Here is a 25,280-nt window from a genome sequence, read left to right as displayed (position 1 = left end):
AGTGGACAACACGCAACTAGAGACTGTGCTTTTTTTTCCCATTTTTTAAAAAGATTTTTATTATTTATTATGTATACAGTATTCTCAGTATTCTGCCTGCATGTATGGCCAGAAGAGGGCACTAGATCTTATTACAGATGGTTGTGAGCCACCATGTGGTTACTGGCAATTGAACTCAGGACCTGTGGAAGAGCAGGCAGTGCTCTTAACCACTGAGCCATCTCTCCAGCCCCCTCTTTCATTCTTTTTTTAAAAAATATTTTAAAATTATATGTCTGTGTGCATTTGAGTATGTGCATGTGTGAGTGCAAGTGCTCAAGGAAGCCAGAAGGGGGCGCTGGATTCCTTGGAATTGTATTACAGGCAGCCAGAAGCTGTCTGACGTGGATGCTGGAAACCAAACTCAGGTCTTTTGCAAGAGCAGTATGTGCCTTTGACCAATGAGCATCTCTTCAGCCCCCAAAGGATTGGACTTTTCTGACAGAACTCAGATCTATCAGAGTCTGGAAACTGGAGATGAGCCAGATACAGTGGTACATGCCTGGAATATCAGCACGAGGGTAGTAGCAGTAGGAAGAACATTTCAGGGCCAGCCTGGCCTATTTGAGACCCCACTTCCCCACCTCCCTTCTCCTCACAAACAAGATGAGTCTACAGCAAGTCTTGGACCAGTCGGTGGACAGTGAGCCCTGACAGACTGACAGACATCAGGGCAGAGAAAATGGTCTCACTGCTGTCTTCCACCAGTTTCTTCTTCCTTGCCCAGATCTGCTTTCTGTCCTTACAGTGCCCCTCACCCAGAAAGCCAGACAGGGAATGAATACACAGTCTTCCTTCCCTGCCAGTCTGTCCACTCTCTCCAGCCCAGAGTGACCTTTGCAACGTGCAAACCTGTCCGCTGCTCACCCAGGCTGCATTTTCCCCAAGAGTTTCATGCCTTCATCTAACCCAGGCAGTAGCAGCTTTGTGATAAATGTGTTCAACGACAACACCCGGGCCTCTGGCTCCAGTCGCCGAGACTCATCTTCTAGAATGTGAACCCCAAGAAGACATTATTTTGCCAAAAGTCAAACTTGACTTTTATTCTATGGGTTTAATAACTAGTTTACCCGAAATACGAGGGCTAGAGGAACGCGTGAATTGACACATGGAGACAGCAAAACCTGGACTGGGAAAGTACGGAAGGGATGGCTCAGTTCTACTTCAGCAACAGCAGAGATGACAAGAAGAGCAAAGGTGGGGACTGTCCAGATTATAAGAAATTTAGATGTCAACAACCCAATGATTCAAATCCAAACTCCCTGTAAAAGTCCGTCCAAGAGCAATTGGGAGTCATTTTAACTCTCACAATATTAAGGAATATACCTAATTTTTAAGAAAAAATTTAAGGTATGGTAATGGCATGGTAGTTCTTCACCCCCCCCAACCCCCCCCCCCTTTAAAAGACTTTGCTGGGTGTGACAGCAAAGTCCCAGCACTGTTCTAGCAAGTTCCAGGCAAGCCTGAGCTACATGGTGAGACAAACATACCAACAACCCAGTGGGAGGGAGACTCATTTGAAATAAGTTCTTTTTTATTTAATTTTTTAAAGAAGATATTTGTTATGGATTCAATGTTCTGTCTGCATATATACCTGCAGGCCAGAAGAGAGCACCAGATCTCATTACAGATGGTTGTGAGCCACCATGTGGTTGCTGGGAACTGTACCTAGGACCTCTGGAAGAGCAGTCAGTGCTCTTAATCTCTGAACCATCTCTCCAGCCCCCATTTGAAGTATTTCAGGTGAGATGATGTAACATCTTGGTTTTCCCAGGACTCTCATTGTGTATTCTTGGCTAGGCTGACATTTGCTATGTAGACTAGGCTGGCTAGCCTGGAACTCACAGAGATCCACCTGCCTCTGGCAGACCCCCACCCCCCCATCCTTGTTTTAGATAGGGTTTCTATTGCTTTAAAGAGACACCATGAGGGGCTGGAGAGATGGCTCAGAGGTTAAGAGCATTGCCTGCTCTTCCAAAGGTCCTGAGTTCAATTCCCAGCAACCACATGGTGGCTCACAACCATCTGTAATGGGGTCTGGTGCCCTCTTCTGGCCTGCAGGCATAAACACAGACAGAATATTGTATACATAATAAATAAATAAATAAATAAATATTTTTTTAAAAAAGAGGCACCATGACCATAGCAGCTCTTATAGAGAAAACATTTACTTGAGGTGGTGGCTTACAGCCTCAGAGGTTGGTCCATTATCGCCATGGTGGGGAGCACGGCAGCGAGCAGGCAGACATGGTGGGGAGCACGGCAGCGAGCAGGCAGACATGGTGGGGAGCACGGCAGCGAGCAGGCAGACATGGTGGGGAGCACGGCAGCGAGCAGGCAGACATGGTGGGGAGCACGGCAGCGAGCAGGCCGACAGACATGGTGGAGGAGTAGCTGAGAGTCCTACAGTTTTTCTCTGTTGTTGTTTTTCTGAGACAGGGTTTCTCAGTAGCAATGAAACCAGTCCTGGAACTCGCTCTGTAGAGCAGCCTGGCCTCGAACTCACAGAGATCTGTTTGCCTCTGCCTCCCGAGTGCTGGGATTAAAGACATAGGCAAGAGTCCTACATCTCAGGACTGATGGAGCGTGTGATCAAACCGGACTCCCTGAACGTGGCTGACAAGGAGGGCTGACTGAGAAGCCAAGGACAATGGCACTGGGTTTTGATTCTACTGCATGCACTGGCTTTGTGGGAGCCTAGTCTGGATGCTCACCTTCCTAGACCTGGATGGAGGGGGGAGGACCTTGGACTTCCCTCAGGGCAGGGAACCCTGACTGTTCTTTGGACTGGAAAGGGAGGGGGAGGAGGACTGGGGGGAGGAGGAGGGAAATGGGAGGTGGGGAGTAGGTGAAAAATTTTAATAATAATAATAATAATAATAATAATAATAATAATAGTGCTACATCTTGCATATGCAGGAAATCGACTGAGACACTGGGTGGTATCCTGAGTAGAGGACACCTGAAAGCCTGCCCCCACAGCAACACACTTCCTCCAACAAGGCCATACCCACTCCAACAAGGTCACACCTCCTAATAGTGCCACTCCCTGAGACTATGGGGGCCAAATTACATTTAAACCACCTCAGTCCCCAAACTCCAGTGCTGAGATTGAAAGCACGTGTCACCATGTCCAGCCTAGCTTCATTTTTCAAAAGATCCAGATTTGTTGATGCCCTCACTACTTCTGCATATGCTTGAAAAATCTCACAACTTTTTAAAAAATAGAGAACCTTTCTAAAGCTCTGAGACCAGCTGAGTGCGAGGTAAGGAAACAGCTGCTTTGCCAGTTGCACTACGGTCCTTGTTCAACTCCTAGCTCTCCCGAGGGCAGGCTCTAGGGCAGCTGGGATGTCTAACTGTCCCTGGGTGCCACGTCTGGACACATTCTGCCTCCCCCCCCCCAAGCTGGCTTTCGGGTAGAAATTCTAAGCTTCAGAACAGGCCTTTCTAAAGGCAACTCTGTAGGGCCTGTCTCTGCAGTCAGGTTTGGCCTGAGGTGACCTCAAAGGTTCAGCCACTTTAAGGAGCACTTGGGCCAGGTTCATCAGCATTGGTGGCCAACTGGGACAAAGACAACCCAGGCTTGCCTGATGCCAGGCTAGGGAGCTTGGAGCCAGGTCTGACAAAGAGAGACAAAGAGACCTCTTGCACACTCCAGACTGTTGCCTGCTGGGACCTCCCCCACAGAGCTCACTGTGGCCCAGATACAAGGACTGCAAATCTCACTGCTGTTCTGTAGGACTTGTCAGTGCCTTCCACAGCTGGCCACCTGCCATGGCCCCTAGAACTAGCCTGTCTACTGGCTGCTCCTCAAGTGGGGAACTGGGAGTGTTCTGCCCAAGGATGCCCAGTGCCACTCCTCAGGTATTCATGCCAAGATCGCAGGAAAGGGGCCAAGATGAGTCACCTTTTTAAGCAAGTCTGAGGAGTTAGGCCGCCCCCAAGATAACCCGGCGTCTCCTCAGCACCTGAGGTACTAGACAGGGGATTACACCCCTTCTTTGTCAACCAGCCAATCAGAACCTCAGAGACCGATATACCTTCCATTTTACACAGAGAAAACTGAGTTTTAGAGCATGTGACCCACCTGGGGTCACAGAGAAAGTTGGAAACAACCAGCCCAGGCTGCAGGTGATGGACGTCATCCTTTCCAGCCATGGAGGAGGAGCTGGATGGGCCAAGGGCTGGAGGATGGGAGCTACCACCTGGTGGGAGGAGAGAGCTGACTTCTGTAAGCTGTCCTCTGACCTCCATTGCTACAAGTACACCATGGCATATGGCCATCCCTCTAAGTAAATACATGTAAAAAAAATTGTTTTGGGGGCTTTCAAAATGGCCCATCAGGTAAAGGCATTTGTGGCCAGGCCTGACATCCCGACCAAACACCAGGACCCACATGGTGGAAGGACCAACTGTGGCAAATTGTTCTCTGACCATCTCTTCTCTCAGTCTCTCTCTCTCTCTCTCTCTCTCTCTCTCTCACACACACACACACACACACACACACACACACACACCACACACCACACACACCATACACACACAATGGCATGAGCACACAGCCCACATACATGCACACTAATAAATTAATATACTTACAAAAATTATAATAAATGAATATAATTAAACCATCCGCTCTCATATATAAATATGTGTATATACTTATATATATGAGATATGTATGTGTATGCATACATTTATGAGTATACACATAAATATATGAGAGAGAATATCGGTCTTACAGTCCAGACTAAGCTTGCTGTTTCCTTCTTTCCTCTTGAGCCTCCCCTTTGGGGTCAGCATACACATATTTCACTAGGGCAACAGTGGTGGAAATGGGCCTTGTGGCTGCAGGGAAAGCTGAGTGGGATGTATTGCATGCACACCACGCACACATGATAACGGAAGGCTTATGCACCCTTTAACCTGCTCATCTCTAAGGCCCGAGGCACATCCTCGAGCACATAGTAGAACCCCCTCACCCCTTCTCGGTACCTGCTCCCCTTTTCCACAGGATTCCAGCACGTTCAGCCCTCACCAACTCTGACCTACCTGGCTCTCATACTGCCATCAGAGTGTATACAGGTTCCACAATTTTGGCTTCCCTGCTCCTAAACTGTGGAGCCACCCAGGCCCCCATAAGGGATGCACTTGGTGGGGATTTTTCTGGGGCTAGGGGAGGTGAAGGGACCTGGAGTGGGTTTAGAGAGTAAGAAGAGGCCCCCGACTGGTGAGACCAGGTTGAGGTTGGAGAGCAAGCGAGGTGTCCCACCCACACAGGTGTGTTCAAGGTGATCCGGTGCTCCTGGCTACCCTCCTGCTGCCAACACAGCCTGCACGATGATGATAAAGCGGGCAGCCTGACACTCTTTGAACGTTGCAGGGCGAGGTCCCAAACACGTCCAGTCGGTCTCCGACCCTCTTTAGGGTCTGGCGTGACATCACAGTCTCGACTCCATCCCTGCGCAGCCCCAAAGCCGGCTGGAGCGTGCAGCGACCTGGTGTTGATGCTCCGCGGGTGTCTGCGAGTTCCCGAGCGGTTCCAGCGGCGCTGCTGCAGTGCCACCCAGCGGCCATTCTGGGAACTGTGGGCGGCGCCTCCGAGGCTCCCCGGTTGACTCGCGCGCACTTCCCCTGCCCCTCCCCCGTTTCCTAGCTGCGCTCGGGGGCGCGAGGTGCTCCTACCTCGCTGCGGTGCCCGGAAGGGCGGGGCGCGGCGCAGCAGTGGTGCTGGGCTGTGACCCCGGTGGTTTCACTTCTGGATCCCGTTCCACTGGGGTTGGGAGTGGAAGACCTGGGTGGGGGCGGCAAGGGCGGTACCTGCGGGCAGGCGGGGTCTGGCGCTTGGGACCCCTGGGGTGTCACGCGACCCACGCCTTCCTGCGCTCTCCTCCGCCCTTACGCTCCACTCCACTGTCCTCAAATCTGTAGCGTGTCCGCAGCGGCCGCCGCCCCGTCGGGGCTGCAAGACCCCTAAGAGGCGCCGAGCGGCGTGGGCGGCTGGAGGGGAGAGCTGTGAAGCCGCAGGCCCGGGGTTAAGCTCCTGGCTGCTGGGACGCCGGGCTGTTTCTCAGAAATGTGGCTGGCCCTTCCCTCACCCCCTGGGCTCCCACCTCGGGCCTTCCCACTTCTCCCCGTGTTACTGCGTTGTCTCTTAGAAGGTTCCCTGACTCGGGAATTTGTGTCCACCCTGAGAAGAGGTATAGAGCACTCCAGCACCCCCATCCAGAGTTTGCACGGTTCCACAGGGTAAGAGGCAGGAGCCTGGTACCTCTCTGTCTCTTCTTTGGCCCAGAATCTCACAAACAGTTGAGAAAGTGACATTTTGGGAGACTCCCAGGTCACACCTCTTACCTCCTTCACCTTCCCCCAGGATCCCTAAGGTGAAGAGAAGAGGCTGAAATGGGATTCCCCAGCCCTGGGTTTGCTACAGTTAGGGGACAGGCCTGGCACCTACTAGAGCAATGGGGTTGAAGTTGAGTTCAGAGTCCCAGCCGAAAGAAAACTGAAAAAGTCATGACTCCAGGGAAAACTAAGATCCAGAGAGGACTCGCTGGAGAGCACCCAGACAGTCGCCAGGCTGAGAGGGAGACCAGACCATGAGTACAGGCACCAAGTTGTCCTGAGTTTTGCTCAGCTTTCCCCCCAACACACACAGGAACTCTGCCAGAAAGGCTGAGAATGTAATTCCAGTGGGGGTGGGAGGGGACTTGAGTTGGTGGTGGGACCAACTTGGGGTGGGGGAGGTAGTACCTGCCCCCCTGGTTCCCATCCATCTGCCTCTCCCAGGGCTGTGGTTTATTTGACTAGGCTGCTCTTCTGGGCCAGGGGGCAGAGGGGAGGGGGAGTTGGTGGGGAAAAAATTCTGGGGCTTCCTGCCCCCTCACTCCTGGGTAGTGGTGGTGGGGGCAGCGGGTTACATCACTCTCTAACCTCCATTCTTCCCACTGCCTCTCTTTTTCCTTGTATGTGTGCTTATTATATATGGGGGGGCCGCTCTCTGTTATTTGGGGACAGGGAGGCAGCTGCACACTTCACAGGTCAAGACAGAGTTAAAAACAAAACCGCAGCAAACTCAACACCCGTGTCCTTCAGGGACTTTCCATGACACCTTCCTTCCTCCTTTCCCCCAAGCCAAGGACTACCTCCCTAGAGGGCCTCCCCAGCCCAGGTGCAGTGACTTTTGGCTTTTATGCAAACAACCGTCTGCTTGGGAATGCTCCAGGGGCAGAATTTATGGCCTGGGTAGGACATCCCACTTCACTATCTCCCTCGGGCCATTCCTGGTAGTCTGGAACTCTGGTGTCTAATGCCCCAGGATCTTAAGGATGGATTCAGAGGGAAGGCAACTTGGTCCTTTGCCTTGCTACCCTCAGGTGGCAGTTGCTTGCAGGTGGAGGTTTGGGTCTTCCAGCCTTGCAGGTGGCCTGGGTGTGGAGTGATGGGGTGTGGGGAGGCTGCAGGTGTGAGGTGGCCTCTCTGGCAGGGCCACCACTCCTCTGAAGCAACTGATCACTGGAGCTAGGAATGTAAAGTGTCCTTAGGTTGGAGGGAAATGCCCCTCACCTACCTCCTTGCAAAGGGTTCAAGGCCTCCCTGTCTCCCCTTTTCCCCTCAGCTCTTACTTGGGAGGGAGTGGGTTTGGGGAAGGCCACATACATGCCTAATGGCTAAATGAGGGAAGGCTGCTTTTGAGTGATTTATGCTAAAACACAAGGGCAGACTGGCCTGCCAAGTCCTCAAAGCAAAAGAGAGGGCGATACTGCTGCAATTGAGTTGCTGGGGGAGGGGAGGCACCCCGCCACCAACCTGCACAAGGACTGAGCTTGTTAGATCCAAACTACAGAAGCCTCATCCAGACAGGCAAGGGAGACATGTGTGTCCAGCCTTTTGACATTGTGACATAATGCACAGCCAAGAACTGCACAGTGAATTAAACAAAGTCTCACTGTTGAAGTTTATGGTTTGTGAGTTGGCCTGCATGCGTGGTTGTCCCTGGCCGTGTGTGATCCATGGGCCCAGGTTCGACATGCCTTTGAGTGAGTTTACGTGAGGGTGACAGAAGTCAGACTCCTCCAACTGTCTGGAGGTCAATACCAGGTAAGTGAGACAAGGACATGTCGCTCTTTTAGGAGCCCCCCATGCCCCACTTCACCTTAGGCTTACGTCCCCAAGTATCTACAGGCTGTATGTAACTTGGCTGAATTGAATGAACTTCAGCTCGGGTTCCTTACTGTTTCAGAGACCCACAGTTGAAAAAAGCCAAGGCTTACTTACCTGCCTATCTCTCCAGACCCGCTGCGGGAGGGGAGGATGGCATGGCCAAATGATGTGGAAGAAGGAGGCTCTTCTGAGTTCTGATCCTGCTGTGTCCAGATTCCTGTCTGCTGGAATCCCCAGTGAGAGGATGTGTGCACTCAGAACTCTGCTGTGGCCTCGGGGACCAGCAGGGCGCATTAGGTAGGCTCAGCAGTGCATCTGGGGAGAAAATGTACCTGACTCCTGTGGCAATTCCACGTTTTTGTTTTGTTTTGTTTTTTCGAGACAGGGTTTCTCCGTAGGTTTGGTGCCTGTCCTGGAACTAGCTCTGTAGACCAGGCTGGCCTCGAATTCACAGAGATCCGTCTGCCTCTGCCTCCCAAGTGCTGGAATTAAAGGCATGTGTCATCACCGCCTGGCTTAATTCCACAGATCTTGATACTTTGGCTTTAAGAAAAAGCTGAGACAAAATTAGGGAAATATTCCCCAAGGCAGAATGAAATCTCTTCGTTTTCTGACAGCAACCTCGACAAGTGATAAGAATTGCTACAGCACTAATTTTAAACACACCAGAATTTTATTTATTTATTTATCAGGGTAAAAATCAAACACAGTAGAGAAAACTTGACAGTATCAGCAAGCTGTTTCATACAGGCGATGCAATCCTTACATTCTGACGAGGTTAGCGCGGCTTCACTCCAAGTGAACTTTGGACAGACTTTACGGAGTGCGGAGGTACTGTACAATGAATGCTCCCAATGGTGGGATTCAGGTGAAACTCCAGGGGAGGGAAATGAGACGCCACTGGCAAGAGATGTTTCTGAGAAACACAGGCAAGAGGGCACGGCCAACAGCACAGGCCTTGTGGTAACTTGTGGGTGAGGGTTCCCTGAGCCCCAAAGCACCTTTTGTTCCTCCTTCATCACTCTGCAGACAAGGGTCATCCACAGACCACACGTGTGGTGACTTTGACAACCAGAAATTAAAAATAAGCTATGGTTTTTTCCAGTAGCCAAAGTGATCGTCCCCAGTGCTCACAGACTGAGAACCCGAGCACACGAAACCACAGTCTGGGTGAAGGCATGTCTGCTTTTAAAATGACCTGCTAATTCTTTGCAACCCACAGTAATTTGGTTTCCGTGAATCCACAGAGGCAGGGCCACCAGGAAGAACCTGGCCTGCTGGCTTGGAAAAGTCCTCACCGATGAGTCACTGGCAGCCACAGCAATCATTTTCAAAGGCTGCCCCATTTCCCTGCCATGTTAGCACGTGTGTGCCTTTTGGGGGAGGCAAAGAAACCAAGTTGGGGAGTCCGGTGGGGCTCCTCTCTGGGCTCCCGGGAATGGGTTCTCTGGAGTGATGGAGGGTGAGGACTGCATGGGGGAATTCCAAGACTCCGAGAGCCGATGACTGTGATCTTACAGACAGGGAGGGAACAAAGCTGACCTAGAGAAAGACCATGGAGTGTTCTACATTGGCTCCAGGGGCCAGCGTATTCACTAACCTTATGAAGCATAACAAAGACACTCTTAGTTAGACCTTAGTGGCCTCCCTCTGCAACGGCACTGGCCCTCGCATGATCTTGACCTATCCATTCATGTCCTTCTTACCAGACACAGGATTCACAGCAGAAAATGTCTAACTGGACGGTTTAACACCCCTCCCCACAAGCAGCTTTTCTCTCTAGACAAGACTATGGCAAACCTCAGTACACCCTGGAAGGTAGACATCATTATGACTTTACATATTTAATCAAAACATTAACGTTCCAATTTCAGGCAACAGGTCATACATTATCAGTGGATAGGACAATCCACAGTTGGAATGTTTAGAGGGAACAACACTTCCAGCTCCTTCAAAGGGCAAAGACCTGTTGAGCATATTGATGGCTTGGTGGGTGATGGAGGATACAGCATGGGTAAGACAGCTACGGTCTTAAGCTAACCCTAGGGCAAAGCCCACACCCGTCTTCCAGGCTCTTCTTTAGAACCAGTGGTCCCATCTCTGTACACACTTATTATTCCCGTGATTGGTCCTTCTTAGAAAACAGTCCTAGGGTAGCCAGGGTTCAGCCTTTGGTTTCTACATTTGAAGAATTTCCCCATCTTTTTGCCCAGGACACTGTTGAGGTTTCCTGGACAGCCTTCTGTATAAAATAGCATCTTTATCCTTTAAAACATGACAGTATATATGGTTCATTTTCTGCTGAGGCTCTTGGTGATGATTTTTAGACCAAAAAAACCCAACCAAACAAACAGAACAACAACAACAACAAAAAAAAAAACCACAGAAAAACAAAACCTCTCTCCACTCTTTTTCCTTCCTGAGTGCAGAAGTCTTAATTCAAGGCTCCTGCATCCTCAAACCTCAAAAATGTTCAAGCTGTTTTTTTACAAGTCTGAATTTTCTCAGTTTCCCAGGCCTTGCTAGAGGCCCCATGTTTTTCAGTGGAGGGCACTTCACAGTGAGGACCATGGACCACCTTTATCCCTGTGGTCTTCCTGCCTGCCCTGGGGTATGTTTCAAAAGTATAATTTTTGCATCTGTCTGTCTGTCTGTCTGTCTGTCTATCTATCTATCATCTATCTATCTATCTCTTTCTCTTCCAGCTGGGCTTGGAAACCAGGGCCTCTCTCATGCTAGCATTAGGCAAGAAGTATTCTTGCACTGAGCTACACCCTAGCCTGGCAGTAAGGTTTGTCCCCTTACTAAGTCTTCACTTTTATTTAGTAAGGGGGACAAAGAAGCCGAGGAGAATAGTGATACACAGCTCCTTGGAAAACTTCTCTGCCAATGTGACATTTGTTAGTTACATAATATTTCAATTAAGTAAGATTTTGTGTTTTAAAATATCCCTTTGCAAAAGACACCTGGGGCCATTTTCTTGGGAGGGGGGGTGTGCTGTGAATATGGATGGGCCAACCAAAGTGGTTAGTCCATAAAAGGGGAGGGATTCTGTCATGGATGAATACAGAAGCAAAGTCAGGAAGGGCTGAGAATGAGCAGGAGAGACAAGGCTAGCTGGCTTGTCAGTGCCCGGGGAACTGTTTCTCTGGAGGAGAGATGTAAGCCATATGAAGATTGGTGGCGTTCTCCCTCTTCTGGTGGTAATGCCGAGGGGTGATGGGAGGATACCTCTGCTGAGCTCTGGGCAGCACTTTGACATGGCGAGAGCATTTGGAGAGCTAGCTCTACCCTTCTTTCCACCCTCACCCCAACTCTGTCACTTTGGCTGCAATGGAACTTCTTGTGGGTTTGGTTGGTCCCCAGTTTGCAGCCCCCTTGGGCGTGTGGTTGGAGCCTGCGTCTAAGAGGGCTGGTGGGAAAGGAAGGAAAGACCCACAGAGCTCATGGTGTGGGGGACTGTGTGAGAAAGCCGAAGCTACCCCCAGGACTTCACAGACCCACGGAGGATGCAAATCCCTACCCCTTCTCACTTCAGCCCCACCTCCATCAAGGGGGGCCCTTAGGTAGCACAAGGAACACATGCACCGGCAGTGCTAACCACCCACTAACCACGGCACCCCACCAAGCTCAGCTGCTACACTCTTCAAGCTTCAGCAGGACCTGGAGTTGAGGGCCCCTGCTCAGGCTCAGAACGGTTTTGTGAAGGTGAAGGCTCTGTAAAGGTGGCCTCAGGAGATGGAAGCCATCCAGCAAGTCTGTCCTGATCTGTGGAGGTTTCTGGGCTGGTAGAGTGGTAGTTCACCATCTTGAGATGACAAAATGTACACACGTGCATGTGCGTGTGTGTGTGTGTGTGTGTGTGTACGTGTCTACAGCAGACTTCAACAGCACTCGGATGGAAATGCCCATCTCTGCATCTTTTCCTTAGCTTCCCTGCTTTCCAACTCCCTCCCTCCCTCCCATCGCGCCTCCTCCCCTAAAGTCAACAGGATGTGAACTATCTCAAGCATAGAATAGGCAGGTCCTCTTTCACAATGGGCACAGTGTGGCACAGCTCAGATCCAGCTCTGCTAAGATCCAGCGGTGCTGAAGACACCCAGCCCTTTAACTGAAGCCTCAGGCACACGGAACTGTTGCCATGGAACTTCATGCCCCCCCACCCCCGTTCCCTGAGACAGACACCATGCTACAAAGCAGGCTAAGCCATTTGTGTGTCTGAGGTGGAACGTTTTAATTACTGGCATTGCATAAATGAGTTGAGCGAGAGCCCAATCCATAAGCTCTTTAGAAGGAAAATGCTAATCTACCAGGAACTCGGGATTCTTGGCTCTGGCAGAAATGTTCATAAAGCTAGCTCTTAATTTGTAAATAGGCTCCATGGAACTGTCCCTGTAAGCAGAACTTATTTTCCCTAAGACCAGTTTCTTAAAAAGGAAAGGAAGAAAAGGGCCCCGGCAAGTAGCTGTGGATGCCAATTTGTGTGCACACTTTGGCAAGACCAAATCACCTTCCTGTTCTTTGTTCCTCCTCAGAGTCTCCTCACGTTCATGACTCAGTGGCTGAAGGAAAAACTTAACACACTTATATTTTCACACCAAAGAGATATGAAACACATTTTCATGTATGGACCCTTCTGCCTAGTGCCCACACATCAGGAGGTTTAAAAATAACCTGTGGTTACGGAATAATTGTGTATTGAAGCCGGGAGGGACAATCAAGAAGGTCTAAATCCAACTCTTATTTTATGGTTGAGGAAGTTTAGCTTTCAGAGTTAAATGATTTGTACAAAAGCACACACTAATTAGTAACAGATAGGAGCTTGGTGCACGTGTGTTTTGACCTCTATTCCGGGTTTCCTTGATGTCTCGGTGCCTGTGTGTAGCTACAGAGTCCGTCTACAGAGCGAGACAGACTTCCGAGACTCTTTAAGGGAATGTGGCAGCTCCGGTTTAAGACAGCAGACATTCTGATGGTGGTCATCTCTCACCCCAGCACTCAGCAGGCTGAGGCAGGAGGATCAGAGTCCTGGCTACCCTCAGCTAGTAGTGAGCTCGAGGCCCCATCTAGGCAACAAGGGTTAAAAGTGAAATAAAAGCCACCCATGTCTAATGTGACCTCGCAGCATCCTGATCAGAACTTCTGTAGCCCTGCTCTCACTCCTGTGGGGCAGGGCAGGCGAAGTGGCATGTTCTGGGTCCCCTGTGTATGTGCGCGTGCAAAATCACTTTCAGGTGTTCTTTGGGTTTGCACCCAGTACTGCACAACAGTGACAACCCACGTGCCCTTACACACACTGCTCTGCCAATCTTTCTTTCCCCCCCTTTTCTTTCTTTCCTTTTTGTCCCCTGGTCCTGGGGGTTGAACTTGGCAAACACTGTACCACTGAGCTATGTCCCCAGCCTGCTTGGCCAATCTCAATCAAAAACAAAACAAAAACAAATGCCACTGCCCCTCAGTGGCTAATCCCTGGGTGTCAGTGATACTCAGTATTTAAAAGTGTTGGTTGGTTCTTCTGGGTAAAATTTTCTTCCAGAGAGCTGGCTTAGGCCAGATCACCTCAGGTGTTCCCTGGTGACAGGCAGGTGAAGCAGAAGGGTCCTCAGATGGCTTCTGTTTTGTTTGTTTGTGTGACAGGAAGCGAACTGAAGCTCCGAGGGTAGGCTCTTCCATTCCTGGCAGCAGGTCCTTACTCTATGGCGGTCCCTATCTTACCGTTAGACTGGGAAGGGAGGGGGAGGTTAGGTCCTAACCCTTCTGCCTCATGCTAGTGCCCAAGGGCAAGGGCAGCTGGTCAGCTCTTCCACTGTGTGGATCTGGGCATAGGATCAAAAGGCTTTTCCGCATATGGCTGCTATATCCCAGCGAATGTCTCCTGCAGCCCACTGAAGACTGTTCCAGTTGGCAATGAGCTCCAGCGGACGGCTGTCTATTGCTACAAAAGATAATGAACCAGATACTTCTTTGGCTTTTAAATCCCATCAAATTCAACTGATGGGAAAGGAAGGTTTCACAGAGTAACGTGATGGCTTTGCAAACCGTTTCTGGATGAAGACAGTGTTTCCCTGATTGTTCGTGTGAATATGACTGAATGCTAACATAACTGGGCAGGACTGTGGGTTTGAGTTCAGCTTCCAGGGTAAGGCTATCATCAGTTTTAAAACAAAACAACGTTGGCCCTTAGATTGTGAGCTCGGAGACTGATGCTCACTTCAACATGGCTCTGTGCTCTCCTCTGGCAATGTGAGAGGAGAATTCGTAGCGATCGTGACTTCGGTAGCCACACATGTTACACTCGAAAGGGTCACGGAAGCCATGACACCCCATGTGGATGGTAAACATTACATAATCTAGGAAGAGGACATGGCAGTGGTCACACCGGAACACATCCATCACCTCCCCTCCTTTGCTGATCACTTTGATGGAGTCTCTCAGGCAGATGGGAGGGGGCTTCAGGAGTTCGAAGGAGCGAGGGACCTCCTTCAGAAGTGGCATCCCGTTGCGGGCCTGGGGAAGGACCATGTGGCTTTGCTGGTAGATGTGATTCTGGCGATCCTCGTGGTTGCTGTCAGTGTCTGTAGAGTCGTGGGCACTATTGTTGGGGGACAGACCCCGTTCAGAAGGCAAGTTTTTCTCCGGTAGGAGCATCCTTTTCTTTTCCAGCTCCTGGGGAGCCCCATTGGGCATTTCAGCCCGGGTGAGAGCTAAGGGATACATGCTGCTGATAACTGGGACCATCTCAGAGGTGGGAGCAGGCGGAGTCTGGACTAAGGGGCGCAGGGCTTCAGCCCCAAGGTAGCTGATGGCGCTGTTGATGGCTTGGTCCATCATTCGGGTCTGCATGATCTCAGTCTCCATTCGGGTCTGCATCATCTCAGTCTCCTTCTCATAGGCGTAGCTAGGGTTGTAGCTGACGTCAAAGCAGTGCCGCTTCTCCCCTGGAACAAGGGAGGGGAGAGGTTACCACAGAAAGAGCAGGAAGCGGAGAGTGGGGTCCTCCACAAGCGAGAAAGGGTAGGCTGTGGCTGCTGCTCACTGGCAGCCAGCCACGGGGGTGCCGGGGGCTCCGTTCCACAGGGAGATAGTCTTAGGGTGTGCTATCCACCACTCACATGTTTGAACTGTCAAAATTAAGCCAGTAGGTGAAAGAAAGGGGCAGAGAGGGTGGGTGGGCTACCACTGAGCAGGGACCCGGGGCCTCCGCACTTTCACTGTGTGCCCTTCCAGAGTGCTGCCGCCTTCCAAACTGTTACTCGGCCTGTACTATTAAATATTAGGTGCTGCGAAGAGCAGGGGTCTCAGCGATGCGCTGCAGCAGCTTGCAGCTCGCCTCTCTCCTAACTTATTTCCTTTTTAAAAAAATTTTATTTATTTATTTATTAAAAATTTCTACCTCCTCCCCTCCTCCCATTTCCCTCCCACTCCCTCCTATTCCCCCATTTCCTTTTTTTTTTTTTTTTTTAAGGCAGGGTTTTATGTATCCCAGGCTAGCCTTGGACTCAATATGTAGCTGAGGATGACCTTGAACCTTTGATTCTCTGGCCTCCACTTTGCAAATTCCCAGAGTATAGGCTTAGGCTTTGTATTTCGAGGCACATACTCTACCAACTGAGTCACATCCAGCCCTACGAGATTTTTTTTTTTTAGACAATGTCTACCGTTACTTTCTTTCTTTTTTTCTTCTTCTCCCCCCCCCCTTTTTTGGTTTTTCGAGGCAGGGTCTCTCTGTGTCGCCCAGTTTGCCCTTTAGCTAATTATCCTCCTGTCTCAGTCTCCTAAGTGCTGAGATGAGGGATAGGTCACCATGCCTGTCACTTGGTACCAATCTTTGATAGACAGAGAACAGATGTAGTCTAGATGCATCTGGATCCTTAGGACCCGCTGCACACTTAACTGAAGAGATTTCCGTGTGATCACCCTCTCCATTTCCCATGTCAAACTGCTGAGAAACTCTGAAAATAGCGTTAGCCACAGCAACACACTGGGTGCTGTGCCTTAGGAAAGAGAAGGGAGGTTTAGCTGGGGTGGTTGGTGCGCACGCCTTTAATCCCAGCACTCGGGAGGCAGAGGCAGGGGGATCTCTGTGAGTTTGAGGCCAGCCTGGTCTACAAGAGATAGTTCCAGGGCAGGTTCCAAAGCTATAGAGAAACCCTGTTTTGGAGGAAGAAGAAGAAGAAGGGAGAAGGGAGAAGAAGGGAGAAGGGAGAAGAAGGGAGACGGGAGGAGAAGGGAGAAGGGAGAAGAGGAGGAGGAGGAGGAGGAAGAGGAGGAAGAGGAGGAGGAGGAAGAAAGTGAGTAGGAGGCTCTCTGGTCCAGGAGCAGGCAGGGAGCACGCTATCAGCAGTAGTGGCTTCAGGGCACTGTGACTAGGGGAGGGAGGAGAGAGTATGGGAGATGGGACAATGCCGGATGTGGTTTCTAAGTCGCTGTGTTGACTTTGGATCCTGGAGGGGTTTGAAATGCTGGGCCCTTCTCTTTTGTAACATTCCCTAGCCATGCCAGGGTGCCAAACTTGTCACCGCCTCACAGAAAAGGGTTCAGAAAAGAAAGAAATAAAACGGCGCGGTAAGAAAACAGGGATGGGGAACTCAGTCTATCCTTGAGTGGTCTCCACTCTAGCAGGGCAGAAACAAGACGCTAAGGCCTAAAATGTCACCTATGGGGGCTTGTGATTTTATTTTAAACGCCCCATTTGAGGTTTGAATCAGGGGAGGACCTCATATTCTGTTGTTTTTTTTAAAGGGTGGGGGAGGCACCATTGCCTGCTTTTGGGACCCTCCCCTTTCTACCATGTTGTCTCGTGCAGTCTTAGTAGGAGAGGAGGTGCGGAGTCTCACTGCACCTTCATATGCCACGGCTGGATGACATCCATGGGAGGCCTGCCCTTTTCTGAAGAGAGATGGAGGAGGAGAAGATAGGGGTTGGGGTGAGGGACGGACTGGGAGGAGAGGAAGGTGGGGAAACTGCAGTCAGGATGGAAAATAATTGAAAAGGGGTGTGTTATAAGATCTCATACAGGCAAAATGAGACCGTTTGGTATCAACTGTATATTTCCACATTAAGGGAATGCAAAACTTTTGGAAGGACTCTGGAGAGGAAACGAATTCTTGGAAAAATCTAACTCTTTTTTAAAATTTGTTTATTTTTACTTTATGCACATTGGTATTTTGCCATGAGTGGTAGGTCCCCTGGAACTGGAATTAAAGACAGTCGTGAGCTGCCATGTGGGTGCTGGGAACTGAACCCAGGTCCTCTGGAAGAACAACCAGTTTTCTCTTAACCACTAAGCCACCTCTCCAGTCCTGGAGAAATCTAACTCTTGAGGAGGGTCTTGATGAACTGGCAGGATCTGGATTGTTCTGTCTGAGGGAGAAGAGAAGATGAAGGCTGACAAGGGCAGGAAGAGAGATGTGTAAAGGGTTTCTCCGACTTTAGTGGTCCCTACACTGGGGTAGCTTCAGTGATAGAGATGTGCTGTAGTCACCTGGACCAGTTTGGACCGGTTTAAGTTTGGTTCTGTTGGCTACCAGCTGCACGACCTTAAGTGAAATGAACACAGTAACCGCTCACAGGGTCAGCGTGAGGACAATGCCAGGCACCTACACAACACCTGGCACATGCCAGCATGACCTCCCTCCCTCCCTCCCTCCTTCCTTCTTCCTTCCTTCCTTTCTTTCTAACTTTATTTGTTTTGTGTATAAGGGGGTACGTATGTGTGCCAGGGCATGCTTGTTGAGGTCAAAGGACAACTTGTGGGTATCTCTTCTCTTATTCTACCACGTGGGACCTCTGTTTAGGAGTTGGGTTGCCAAACTTAACACCAAGTACCCTCATCCGCCGAGCCATCTTACTAGCCCTAGTATTCTTTTCATGGGGATCAAAGTCTATGAATGTCCTGTGTGTTGTCCCATATTATGGGAAAGAAAGATGTGGGGGGAAAAAAAACCAAAAAAAAAACAAAACAAAACAAAAAAAAAGCTAGGCTACAGAGGGAGTTCAAGGTCAGCCCAGGCAACTTTGTGAAACTTTGTCTCCAAAAGTCAAAACAGGTCTAGGGATATAGTTCAATGGTAGAAGACTTGTCTAGCATGTGTGAGGCTCCAGGTCCAATCCGAGTATCATAACGAATCAGAGAGCCCTTAAAAACACACACGATAGGGCCAAACGATAGACTTTCTGAATAACCAGCCACACAGCAAACGCCAAACGCCTTTGTGGAAAGGGGGCTGTGGTGTATGTAACAACAACATGTGAGACGTGCGGGAACAAGGCTGGAGGCAGAAAGGCCAGCCAGGGGATCTGGTCCAGCCGATGTGTTTGCACACATGCATCCCCATCACCTTACAGACATGTTACTTTCTAAGCTAATATCTGAGAGAAAAAAGAAAACAAAGAAAAGGAAAATGCCCTAATTTGGCAGCTCACTAGGAAACTACAGAAATGGATGTGTTTGCCAAAGTAACCAACGGCAGTGATTTTACTTCCAGCTCCCTTGATGACGGCTGGCTGCAGTGGTTAAGTGAAGAACAGGCAACGCTGAGTTCACACACACTCATTCCCCTGGAAATGATGCAGGGTTGGTGAAATCTGGTTCCTTAGTCTTTTCAAGGTCATCGGCGGTTTCTCAGTGTGGCCGGCCCTGTCAAACTTCCTAAATACCAGGAGCGGTCCAAGAGAGGCTCTGGGAAGGTTTCCAGGGCTGGGTAGACACACCCTCTTTTGTTCCATCCTTTCTCCCAGGGGTGTGCTTTGTGCTTTCCTTACCCAAGCCACACAATCCACAGCACCTCTCAGCAAACAGCTGAGAGGCCACAGGTGGAAAGAGGAGAAGCAGGAGGGGGAAACAAGCCCCTGGGGGAATGGAAGGGGTGACTGAGCTGTGCGGTTAGCGCAGGCCATTGTTCAAGGTGGAGAGGCGACCTAACGACTCAGATCTTCACGCGCACAGGGCTCGCCCTGATCAGATCCCCTCATCTCCCAGTTACCGTAACCTGATCACTGCAGATGACAATCTGTCACCTGCGGACCGATGACTCAATGTGTATGAAACTCAGCAGAGGTAGGCTACGGTAATCGAAAAGCCAATAGCTCACGTTTCTTGAGTAACACACTCATAAAAAAGGTTAGTCAAACCACAAGCGCATAACTGCTTCCAAGGCCGCTCAGAGCCTCCGGTCGGATCTAGTCACCTCGAACCACACCTCTCAATGATTCATGTTTAACAGATTCAGGAGGAACAGAGGTTCTCTTCTGATGAAAACACAAATGGCAACAATGTGTCTTAAATGCAGAAGCAGAGCCTGCCAGGTTGGGCCACTTCTTCCTTACCAACCTTCTCAAAGGTGTTCAACCTGTATTTTAATAAATTTCAAAGGAACAGCTGCCCACTGGCACGGATGCCATGGGGGGAGAGGACATGGTTATTGGTTTTGACTGTCAACTTGGAAGCCTAAAATCACAAACGTAAACTTAGATCTCTGTCCTCAGGGTCTAGGGACAAGATGCACAGTCGAATCCATTCTCTTCCGGTCTTTACATGCCACACGGCACCTCACAGATAAGATACTAAAGATAAATACGTTTATTGCGGTCCTACAGTACCGGGTGCCGTGCTAGAGACTTAGCTCACTGTGCCGTCTCATCAGTCCTTTAAGACTGATAGCTCTTAAGGTGGACTGTCATCCCTGACAGACGAGGAACTGAGAGCCCAGACAAGTGGTTTCACTTTTCCAAGGTTGTCCATGGCGAATGGAGAACCAGGGCACAATCTAAGGGTCATGTCTCCGCACACGCTAGAGGCTTTCCTGTCCTTGGTGGCTCAGCCCTCCATAGGCAGTGACTTCAGCTACTCTGCTGGGATAGTGCCCACAGCATGGCAGAGGGCATTTAGTGACAACAACTGTGGCATTTTTGTTCTTTTTTTTTTTTTTCTCCCATTTGAGAAACATCGGTGATGCAGAGTTGGGATGTCTGCACGGTGCTTCACAGAGCGCCTGGCACACACTAGCACTCCTGTGATTGCTATTTATGCTCTGAGACATACAGACATCACTGCAGTCCCACAGACGAGATGCAACATTGATATTGCTTGATTATGAGGCAGCATCCTCCACACTGGCTTCATGGAGGAACCAAGTATAGTGTAGAAAAGAGAGCGGGGAGAGGAAACTGTGAGACACTCCAAAGATGTGCTACATATAGCACGGGCACAGACGAATCTATCCTTCCGGGTGTCCTTGGAGTCAGAGGTGGTGGGGGTGGGGGAGGCAGGCACAGCAAGAGGTAGAATTCTGCACAGGTTTGAAGTGCAGAGCCGGAATGGACACAAGGAGGACCAGCGACAGGGATGTGGGAGGAGGGAGAGCATCCAGACCCAGAACGTGGAAAGCATCCAGAGACGTGTGGAGAAGACACAGCTCATGGAAGCCGGGTGGGCTGCATTGCTGGAGTAGGGGGGGCAAGTCTTAAATTTCACTGTACTGAGGAGCAACTCAAAGGGGTTTTATCATCTAAAGAGTAAGGCAGCAAGGATTTGAATCCCAGAAAAACAGTGCAAACACAACACTGCAATCAGTGCTGGGTAATGGAAACACACGGATTTTATTTGAGTCTTGAGGTTTCTCAGGTCACTTTAGTCTGGTTCTTGTTGCCTCCTATTATAGTCCATAAACATTCTCACTCACTTTCCTGCAGGCATGGGAGGAAGGAAGAAAGGAAAGAAGGAAGGGAGGGAGGGCAGGGAGACAAGCAAGGAAAATGGGGTGCCCTGCGTTTGTGGGGATTCTAATCTTAATCTAAGGGAAACTGGAATTTTACTAACATTCGTTCCAGGAGCCAGGAGTCAGGCAGCAGCCAGAAGGGGGGGAGAGCAAACACTCTGCGTGGGACAGGCAGGGGGCTGAGCTGGAGACTACCTTGTGTTGGTGCAGAGGAGCGGTCTCTGTCGTTCGTGATGTGCTTCACATATCACATGTTGCCTGGATGTCATCTGAACCACAGGCCAACCAAGACAGTTTTTTTTTCCTCAGGGGGACATACTCTGGACATAGAACAACAGCCTTTGGGGGTTCCCTGCCACCAGCTCTCAGGGACCAAACTTTTGGCTACCCAAAGCTCCCTCACAGGTGCCATGAGCTACTCCAGTGACTTCCTGGGGAAGGAGGGCCACCCCAGACTGCAGCACCACGCAGACCTGGGCCTGGCCCTGCTCTGTCTAGCTGTGTCTCCCCACTGCTTTGACTTCTTCCTGGGTCAAAGGGCTTCTCTGGAGGTTCCCACCATCCTTTAAATGTGCTGGCACCATAATGCATACAGAACCGGGGGCATGGGAAGGGGTGGGAGAAAGGGGGCTTGCGACCCTTTAACAGGTGTTAAACTGCTTCCTGCTCCTCCGCTACCCAAAGTAGGAGAGCTTTTCATCCCAGCTCTTCACAGAGAAAGCTGATGGTGCTTGCAGAAGTGTCAAAACCCTGCTCACAGGTTTACCACCAGTGACAAATTTTTTTTTTCATGATCTTTTCAACCCGGGAACTTTCGTTAGTAACGTAACGCATAATTTTTTTTTTTTTCAAAAGATGTGGTGAGGCCTGCTCCCAAAGGGGGGAAAAAGGAAAAGTCAGAAGCAAGTAATGTCTTTCCTCCTTGTGGGAGAGAAATCCACCCTCTACTTTGGGCTAACTATTCGAGGCTAGCCTGACCCAAAGCACGGCCAAACATTACGCATAACAGGACGGGATTCAGGTTAGGACGCTAGAGGCAAGTTCGCCTTGTCATTTGGAAAGAAGTCCGTCTTGATGTGCATGAGACACACTGCCCCTGCGAGAAAAAAGGTCCGCTAACCCGAGGGCTCGATTTGACCTTTGCCCTCATGGTTCAAGAGGCCAGGGCGGCAAGGTCTGGTGTGAGAGTTGGGTGCTCACTCTTAGCAAGGATTAAAGGGAGTGACTCATTCGTCACAGCCCACTCAGTGCCATTTCCCTGGCGGCAGGAGTGTTTTAGAAAATAGTGCCTTGGAGAGAAAAGGGAGGAGAGAGCAGCGAGGGAGGGGAGGGGCACTAGCCTGGGCTCCTGACGCTGCATCCCATATGATGCCTGCCATAGGGCACATCCTGTTTTCCCTCCAGTGATTCCACCATTTTCTAGCACAACAGTTGGTTTAGCTAAACGGTCTAAGGAGTTTCCCTTTTAAATGGTTTTTCTTTCTTTTTTTAGCGTGTACGTGCACACCCTGGTGTGTGTGTGTGTGTGTGTGTGTGTGTGTGTGTGTGTGTGTGTGTGTGTATGTGTGTGTGTGCACGTGCACGTGTATACTTATGTGCAAGTGGAGGCCAGAGGTCCACCTTGGGTGGCTTTCTTGATCATTTCCCCTCTTATTTTTTGAGCCAGTCTCGCACTGAACCTGAGCTTCCAGTTTGGTCAGAGAAGCCGGCTGACTAGAGCTGCCTGTCTCCTGATGGTATTACAACAGCTTTTATGTGGGTTCTGTGGGGGGAGGCGGCTGCAGAAAGGGTCCTCCCGCTTGAGCAGCCCCTCCTCCCCTCTGAGACAGGGTCCCACTATCTAGCTCTTCCTGACCCAGAACTCTTCATGCAGAACAAGTTGACCTGGAACTCACAGAGATCTGTCTGACTCTGGAGGGTCCTAAAAAAAAATCTCATGAGCATAGGCTTAGGATATGAGTCAACGAGAGCCATGTGTCTGACAAGAAAGCTCTCTTTATTTCTTCCCTGCACAGATCCTGGAGGTACTGCAATACAAGGTCAGTGGGTGGAGTGGGTGGAGTAAGCTTCCATCCCAACTCCCAGCTCCAAAAACCCATTTAATAGATTGTCCTCGGATAGAGGACGTATCAGTTATTAAACTGATAAGAACAGATGCTACACTTGATCTTAGCCAAAAGGCCGAGAAGCATCGTTTCTTTCCGAGGCAGATCTCATGTAGGCGTCCTTGGCATTGGAAGGATGATCCTGACCTCTAAATCCTTCTCCCTACACCTCTTAAGCTCTTAGGTCACAGACATACATGACACCCACCCCCTGCCACCCCCAGGTTACTAATTGTGTGATGAATGGCCAGAAGCTTGTCCTAAGTGAATATATGCATGTGAGGAGATGCAATTATTTTATTTAGAATCTGAGTTGTAGTAATGTTTTTTCCTCAACAACAGCAACAAAAAAAACAAAAAATACCCAAAACAACAACAACAACAACAACAAAAAACCCCAACCAACACAAACCTTTAAGGGCTGGGAACATGAGCACACTACTAGAGCATTGACCCTGAATCATTGAGGTCCCTAGGAGCCATCCTCCAAACAAACACCGTCTCAAAACTCAACACTGGTGTTTGGCACAAGCACTCTATTTTCAGAGCCTTGAGAAGAGGCTGCCAGCGTTACACGGTCAGGCTGTCTTAAAGACAAGCTGGTTTGCCTGACATTTCTAGTTCATCTCCCGTAGATGGGAGGGGCCTTCGGGTCATTCCATCATCTAGCTCGTTTTCTCATTCACAGATGAGTAAACAGAGGTCCAGAAAGCGTGCTGGGATTTTCCTAAATGGCTGGGAAACACAGATACGTGTTCTCTTCATTGTGCTTTACCACCAGATACCGAAAAAAGGGGGGAGGGAGAAGCCCTCAATTATTCTGGGCTCTGAAGCTGCTTTTTCAGCTAAAATCAAGAGCAGCTCTGCCCAGCTGATAAACCCTGGCAAGCCCACTGGACCCTACAAACCCACTGGACACACAGACAGCCCCAGATGACCTCGATGGGACACTAAAGGAAACCAAACGGGAAAGAGGTCTGTAGAAGGGGGGAGGGGTAGCTGGCAGAGGTGAGGCTGGGGATAAGAGAGAGCCCACAGGAGAGCAACCAGGTACGTACACGCATACAAAATTGTCAAAGAACAAGCTTTACTAATAAACAAAAAGAGTTAACTAAGCCAAGTTCCCAATCCTAGCTCCCAGAAGATGCAGTGGTTCAGAAAAGAGAGAAAGTAGACCTTCCAAAGTCCGTGTCTGTTGAGAGTCTGAAATCCTATCGTCAGAAACCACTGGATGGCTCTCCGAGGCAACAGCAGAGCCAGGGAAACATGAAAATGGACAAAAACCTACCACAGTAAGTAGGGCTTGGCCTCAGCCATTGGCTTAGCCAACTGTGAGGACTAGGTATTCTCTCTCAGATTTTGGTTCTCTGGGCTGAAACGGAGACTCATTACTTGGACTTCCTTGGTCTCATCCCATGCTCCTCCCACATCAGCTTCGGCCATTTCTAGTCTAAACAGTCCTCCACCTAAGATTCCCTTGTAGAGACGGATAACCCTGGCTTTCTTCTGAATTCATCAGTGTCTACTCACACAAGCAAGGTCCAAAGATACACAGGTAATGCCTTGGCATCCTGACTGATCCTCTGGGCATAGCCTGTCTGTGGAAGTCACCACATGCCCCCTTGACATGTCTCCTCAAGGGGAGGTAAAATGCGTAGAGAGGGGAAGCTCCCTAAACTGAAACACACGAACTTCAGTCTGACATGATTTAGGAATGGGTTCACTGACAGACAGATCTATCTATCTATCTGTCTGTCTGTCTGTCTATCTATCTATCTCCCTCCTTCCCTCCCTCCCTCCCTCCATCCCTCCCTTCCTTTTTTAAGATAGGTCTCTCATATAGCCCAGGCTGGCCCCAAACTTACTATATGGTGAGGATAGTCTTAAACTCCTGATCCTTTACCTCCCTAGTGCTAGGGATGTAGGAATAATCCACCAGACCCCCTTGGATTACATCTCATTCATTGATCACCACACGCTTTTCTTTTGGAGACAGTCTCTCTCTATGGCCCTGGCTAGCCTGGAACTCACTATGTGAACCAGGATGGTCTCACACTCACAGAGATCTACCCATCTCTGTCTTGTGAGTGTTGGGCTTAAAGACATGTGCTACAATTTATTCTTGAAGCGACTAAAAGCATGCATGCAAAAGATATCCAACTAGTAACAACAAAATAGATAGGCAGAAATACCAACTTCAGTAATTTCAAAGTCTATGGATTCTTTCAACATAGAATTCAACTGAATGCCT

At 49.8% G+C, this 25,280-nt stretch overlaps 1 protein-coding gene and 1 non-coding gene across 4 annotated transcripts in view; both read right to left on the bottom strand.

Moving 5' to 3' along the window:
* Positions 1-8,856: 8,856 nt before the first annotated feature.
* Positions 8,857-25,280, bottom strand: part of Ikzf3 (IKAROS family zinc finger 3) — a 91,953-nt gene continuing 75,529 nt past the window's right edge. For all 3 annotated transcript variants that reach the window (XM_087910028.1, XM_048450800.3, XM_048450801.3), the window contains one exon: positions 8,857-15,143. In XM_087910028.1, coding sequence (XP_087766154.1) covers positions 14,413-15,143 — 731 coding nt within the window. In that variant the 3' untranslated portion in view covers positions 8,857-14,412. The remainder of the gene's footprint in view (positions 15,144-25,280) is intronic.
* On the bottom strand, positions 22,927-23,117 carry LOC125411059 (U2 spliceosomal RNA). Its single transcript, XR_007235234.2, has one exon. It is a non-coding gene; the product is annotated as a U2 spliceosomal RNA (small nuclear RNA).

This window comes from Myodes glareolus, chromosome 9 (genome assembly GCF_982192425.1).
Source record: "Myodes glareolus chromosome 9, mMyoGla1.1, whole genome shotgun sequence".
NCBI classification, from domain to species: domain Eukaryota; kingdom Metazoa; phylum Chordata; class Mammalia; order Rodentia; family Cricetidae; genus Myodes; species Myodes glareolus.
The sequence above is the reverse complement of the archived record's forward strand: the minus strand, read 5'-3'. Positions and strand labels throughout refer to the sequence as shown.